The sequence below is a fragment of the Balaenoptera musculus genome, chromosome 2, assembly GCF_009873245.2.
Source record: "Balaenoptera musculus isolate JJ_BM4_2016_0621 chromosome 2, mBalMus1.pri.v3, whole genome shotgun sequence".
NCBI classification, from domain to species: Eukaryota; Metazoa; Chordata; class Mammalia; order Artiodactyla; family Balaenopteridae; genus Balaenoptera; species Balaenoptera musculus.
Window position 1 is genome coordinate 78,323,577 of NC_045786.1, and position 6,007 is coordinate 78,329,583.

General features: G+C 43.1%; 2 protein-coding genes across 4 annotated transcripts; both read left to right on the top strand.

Moving 5' to 3' along the window:
• The first annotated feature begins 46 nt into the window (after positions 1–46).
• PIGBOS1 (PIGB opposite strand 1) lies at positions 47–2,853 on the top strand. 3 transcript variants are annotated; one of them, XM_036844373.1, is made up of 2 exons: positions 47–284; positions 2,380–2,853. In XM_036844373.1, the coding sequence occupies exon 2, from the start codon at positions 2,435–2,437 to the stop codon at positions 2,597–2,599; it is 165 nt and encodes a 54-aa protein (XP_036700268.1). In that variant the 5' UTR covers positions 47–284; positions 2,380–2,434; the 3' UTR covers positions 2,600–2,853. The 3 variants fall into 3 exon arrangements, with proteins under 3 accessions (XP_036700268.1, XP_036700267.1, XP_036700266.1); XM_036844372.1 differs by having other exon boundaries at positions 48–277; XM_036844371.1 differs by having other exon boundaries at positions 49–295.
• On the top strand, positions 1,255–2,373 carry LOC118889839 (methyltransferase-like 26; the record flags this gene model as incomplete). The annotated part of the gene is given in 2 exon segments (XM_036842001.1): positions 1,255–1,429; positions 1,432–2,373. Coding segments are annotated over 2 exon segments (717 nt in total), but the record flags the coding sequence as incomplete, so codon positions are not given.
• Positions 2,854–6,007: the final 3,154 nt, after the last annotated feature.

The following is a 6,007-nucleotide window of genomic DNA, read 5'->3' on the forward strand; positions in this document are numbered from 1 at the left end:
CGTCTCCGGCAGGCGCGGAGGTAGCCGGGAAAGGCTAACTTGGTTACGCCCACGCCCGCGGTTGGTCCCTGTGGCGCAGTGCTGCATGTTCAGGCAACGCTTCTGCGCTTCGCCACGGACTCGTCCCTGCTTTCCAGTCTACGTTTCTTTCTCGAGGGATTGTTGCCCTCCTTTGGCTTCGTGGTCTCTGCGGCTGGTGGTCTGGAAACTGCTGAAAGGAGCCGGATCTCACCTCTGCGAGGGCAGGCGGGAGGCGGCGCGGAACCAGAGCAGAACGGTCAGAGGTCTCTGAGTGGTAATGATAATAGTAATGATTATTACAAACGGAAGTGTTGGTATAACATTGCACTCTTTGGGTGATCTCACAATAAGTATTTGTTGAACCACGTAGGCAGGGTAGGGGTAATTTAGCCTGTGGGAAATGGGGCCCCCAAACGTTAAAGGACTTGGTCAGGGTTACTTAGCGAGCTAGTGGCAGAAGGGGAACCTTCCCGTGTTTGTGTGGTTTAATTGTCTGTTTTCCAAGGAGCTGACTTGCAAATGTTTCCTTTTGTTATACCTAGCGGTCATTGAACCAAACCAAGCTTGGTGAAGTTGTCATTTATCCAGTTAGCTGTAGAGTCCAAGAGAAAACAGGTTCCCCCCCGCCTCCGATTAGTTTAAATGACAATTTTAGCAATATATTAAGAGCAAGCTACTAATTATTAAGCCCCTACTGATTTTTGTGAACTTGGGAGCTGGTTTAGGAGGCTGTGAAATATTGTTGTAATAAAGAAAACGTGTAAATTCTTCGCTCTGCTTTCCTCGTTCATAAACATCTGCTTAGGGTCTCCTGCAACTATAGGACTTCTCACAGACTATAGACTGTAGCAAGGAGTATAATTTTCTGAGACGTTCTAGAGCCTTAACTCCTCAATTGTTAAAGGTAAAACCAGCCAAATCCCCGTTATATTTTTGTCAAAAATGGATGGCAAATGACTTAGAGGTGATGTCAATACGTACCTACTACAGCATCAAAAGGAACTAGAAAGTCTTTTAGCTTGTTTTTTAAAATTGTTTTTAATCATACATATTGCCAAAAAAGGGCTAATAATGAAAAGTAAGAAATTTCTTTCTCCTGCTTCCAGATGGGATTGGCAATCACTTTCAACTTTTTTTGGGGGGCTCTTTCTTTCAGTAGTTTTGATATGCCTTTAAAGGCATAAAGGGTATGCTTCTCCCCTCTCTCACACTACTGCCATTTAAAAAATCATCCATTTCAAACCACTGAAGACTCCCGACGGGCCCCGCGGTACCGCACCACCACTCCCGACGGGCCCGGCGGCGCCTGACTACCACTGCCAACGGACCGCGCGGCGCAGGACTAGGAAGACGCTGGTGGCGGCGGCGGCCGCAGAACGGAACAAGGAACCCATCCTGCGCGTGCTGCGGCTGTGCGCGGTGGCCGCGTGCTCGAGCTGGCCTCGGGCTCTGGCCAGCACACGGCCCACTTCGGGCGGGCCTTCCCCCACGCCGAGTGGCAGCCGAACCACGTGGATCAGAGCTGCCTGGACAGCATCCTGGCCACCACTCAGGCCCAGGGACTATCCAACGTGAAGGCCCCGCTGTACCTGGACGTGAGGTGGGATCGGGAGCAGTGGGGCGGGATCCTGCCGCAATCTCTGGATCTGCTTCTCTGCATCAACATGAGCCACATCAGCCCCCTGAGCTGCACCGAGGGGCTCTTCAGAGCAGCAGGGCACCTGCTCAAAGGCAAGGCGCTCCTCATCACCTATGGGCCCTGTGCCGTCAACGTGAAGATTTCTCCCCAGAGTAACGTGGACTTTGACCTGACCGTCAGATGCAGGAACCCAGAGTGGGGGCTGCGGGATACAGCCCTTCTGGAGGACCTGGGCCAGGCCAGTGGGCTGCTCCTGGAGAGGATGGTGGACATGCCAGCCAACAACAAGTGCCTAATTTTCCGGAAAGAGTAACCCCCTTCTCCGCCATGCCTGTGTCCCTGGGACAAACCCAGACCACCAGGCCCTGCCAGACTATGGGGACTGGCCCTCCCCACACTGGGGATTCTTAGCCAGTGGCCACAGGGCTGCTGAGAGCCTGGGAATAAAGTGTTTCCTGCTGTCCAAAAAAAAAAAAAAAAAAAACCCAAAACCACTGAAAACATTCTATAATAGGATTTAGCTTTATCTTACCCCATCCCCTAACCGTCATTTCTCATATTCCCTATGTATCTGGATTCCTATTTTAGTTACATCAATAAGCATATTTACATATTATGACAAAAATACTGTTCGTGCAGGAGCAAAGTTGTGACATGAAGTCTTTATAAAGGATATTGTGCTAAGTTACTGCTTTGCTTCCCATTTTCTTTGTATACAGATCTGAAGAGATTTCCTGGAAACCACCATTGCGCTGTGCGGTGTTTGTTGAAAAAATGTTTGGAAGATTGACTTTTCCACAACTGCTTTTTGCTAGCATCCTTGGAATTGCTGGAGGAATATATATTTATCAACCAATATTTGAACAGTATTCCAGAGATCAGAAGGAATTAAAAGAAAAGTTGAAATTGGTACAAGACTCAGAAGAGAAGAAAAGTTAATACTACATGGAGTCGAACTATAATTGCTTAAAGTTCCATTGAAATTATACATTGACTATAAATAATCTAGTAAAAAGTTATCAGATATATTTTAATTGTAAGTAAGTCATAGATAATGATTTTAAATTAGTTTTGAAACTAGCACTGTCAATTTTAATGTTTCCTGTATTTTTATTTGCCATTTTATGTCTTTTCACCAGGACAGATTAGTACTTTCCTTTTAAGCAAAAATAAATGTCTTAAGAAATATTTTATTTCCTAGTTGAAGCTCCTTTTTTCTGGGAATGCGGCCTATACATTGGCAGTCTAGACTGTATAAACTAGCTGGGAATGTTGTTTACAGTTGTGTTTGTAGATGAAATTAACCAAGTTAACTTCAGGCAGGATGCACCTCAGTTAGCCTATAATTAGCCTGCTTTAATATACTTTAGAAGTCTTTCAATCCCAGCCCTTTCTCATCCCAGGCAGAATGGAAGAGTAAATTGAGAATTGGGGTGGCTCAGATCAAATGGAGGTTTTTGAGAAGGTAGGTGGTGTCACATAGGGTGGCAAACATGCCACAGCTCTGTTTACTTAACCCACTCAGCAAATTTGCATTATAACGGTGGTCAGGGAGGAGTTAATTTATTATGAAGCTATTCACATAGTTAAAGGGTTTTTTGGAAATCGCTAAGAACCGATATTACTTTAACAATGAAAGCTTAAATGTAACCACATATGTACAAAATGCTTTAAATCACCTCATTTCTTATTATTGATTTTTTTGAAAAGTAAATTCATTGTAACTTAATCTAAACTATGTTGAGACCAGCATAGGTAATTAAAAAAAAAAAGTGAATAAAAAATTACAGAGTAGTACATGTTCACCTCATTAAGAAAACCCAAACAATACAGAATGAACAAAGTGAAAATTACTGTTTTTCAGTATACATTGATTTAATTAGCACCTTTAATAGTTTGAGCTTTTGAGACTGTTTTTCTTCTATGCACACTGAAAAATATATGTAAATTTAAAACACATACCAAGTATCTACTGTGTGACAGGCTTGGCTTGTCTGTCGGTAGATTGGGGTTCTGTTCTGTGTGTCTTCTCATTGTGGGCCCCAGACTCAAGGAGTAGCCCCTGTCTGGGATATGACAGTTTAGGATTAAGAGAGAGAGAGACTGAAAGGAAACATGAATTGTAAATGCCTGCTCAGTTGTGGCAAATATCTCCTCAGAGTCTGCTGGTTTAGAGCATGTCGCAAGGTCCTGCCCAAAGGTGAGGCCAGGGACAAAGACTCTTCCCACAGGATACACAGTCAAGTGTATTCCTGCCTGTGACCATAGGCAAGAATATATAATCCTGTTATCCAAGGAATGATAATCCTATTTAACATCATGTGAAATTGAACTGCTTTTTTTTTTTTTTTAATTTCCAATCTGGCAGAGATTTATGATCTATAATAGTTTTGTTTTTTTAAATTAATTAATTAATTTATTTTTGGCTGTGTTGGGTCTTCGTTTCTGTGCGAGGGCTTTCTCTAGTTGTGGCAAGTGGGGGCCACTCTTCATCGCGGTGCGTGGGCCTCTCACTGTCGCAGCCTCTCTTGTTGCGGAGCACAGGCTCCAGACGCGCAGGCTCAGTAGTTGTGGCTCACGGGCCTAGTCGCTCCGCGGCATGTGGGATCTTCCCAGACCAGGGCTCGAACCCGTGTTCCCTGCATTAGCAGGCAGATGCTCAACCACTGCACCACCAGGGAAGCCCTTGAACTGCTTTTGATCCTCCTTTTGAGAAGGATGGGTTTGTCAGTTTGGTAGTCACATACCAAGTGCCAGAGAATGAGTTGTTTTTTGTTTTTTGTTTTTTCCAGTAAAGGTACTGCAGCCATTCAAATCAAAGCCACAGTGAGATGCCGCTTCACATACACTAGGATGACTACAGTCAAAAAGGGGAAATAATGAGTGTTGACAAGGATGTGGAGAAGTTGAAACCCTCGTATATTGCTGGTGAGGATATAAAACAGTGCAGCTGCTGTGAAAGTTTGGAAGTTCCTCAAAAAGATAAACATAGTGATACCATATGACCCAGCAATTCTGCTTTTAGACATATGTCCCAGAGTAGTGAAAACATATGTCTACACAAAAATTTGTAAATGAATGCTCATAGAATCATTATTATAATAGCGAAAAAGTGAAAATAACCCAAGTGTCTCAGCCAGTGAAGGGATAAACATATTGTGGTATATCCACACAATGGAATATTACTCAGCTATAACAAGGAATGAAATACTGATACCTGCTACAACATGAATAAACTTTGAAAACATGAAAGAAGCTGAGCACAAGAGGCCATATATTGTATGATTCTATATGACGTGTCCAGAATAGGCAAATGTGTAGAAACAAAGTGTATTAGTAGTTCCCAGGGACTAAGGGGAAGGAGGGATAGGGATTGACTGCTAATGGTTATAGTTACTTTTTAGGACGATGAAAATATTTTGGAACTAGATAGTGGTGATCAATGACAGCTTTGTGAATATATTAAAAACCACTGAATTGTACACTTTAAAGCTTTATTGTGTGGGATTATATCTCAACAAAACGGTCAGAGAAAAAAAAAAACCACTGCATCCAGAATAGCAGCTGCAGTTGAGGTAGTCCATTGTTTCCTGCCATAATCCATCTAGTATGTGTGTGTGGTGTAGAATATACATAACATAAAATTTACTGTTTTTACCATTTTTAAGTATACATTTCAGTGGCATGAAATATATTCACATTGTTGTGTGACCACCATCACCATCCGTCCCTAGAACTTTTTCTGTTTAGTTTTTGCAGGGCGCAGAGAGGTGAATTGAATGGTGATATAGAGAGGAACCCCCCCCCCCATATACTTCATATCTTTGAAGGTGGCATTAACGTCTGCAATTTTTTGCATGAATTGCTTCTAATTTACTATTGGAGCCAGGGAAAGCAGATTTAGGGGCTTTCAGTTGGTCCTTTCTACCATAACGATGTGGTATGGACTGAGTGCTTTTCCCCATTCATATGTTGAAGCCCTGATCCCCAATGTGAGGGTATTTGGAGGTAGGGCCTTTGGGTGGTAATTAGGTCATGAGGGTGGAGCCCTTATCAATGGGATTAGTTCCCTTATAAGAAAAGATACAAGAGAGATGCTCTCTCTCTCTCTTGCCCATGTGAGGATACAGCAAGAAGGTGGCTGTCTGCAAATCAGGAAGAAGGCCTCATCATACACTGAATCTGCCAGCACCTTGATCTTGGACACCATAGCCTTCAGAACTGTGAGAAAAAAAATACCTGTTTTTTAAACCACTCATTTAATGGTGTTTTTTTTAATAGCAGTCTGAGCAGACTAAGGCAGGGGCTCTTCCTTTAAGGTCAGTGTGAGGTTTCTGCCAGCTACTG

Excerpts from the sequence above, each read along its gene's own strand:
- PIGBOS1 (XM_036844373.1), top strand. The coding sequence starts at position 2,435 with ATGTTTGGAAGATTGACTTTTCCACAACTGCTTTTTGCTAGCATCCTT.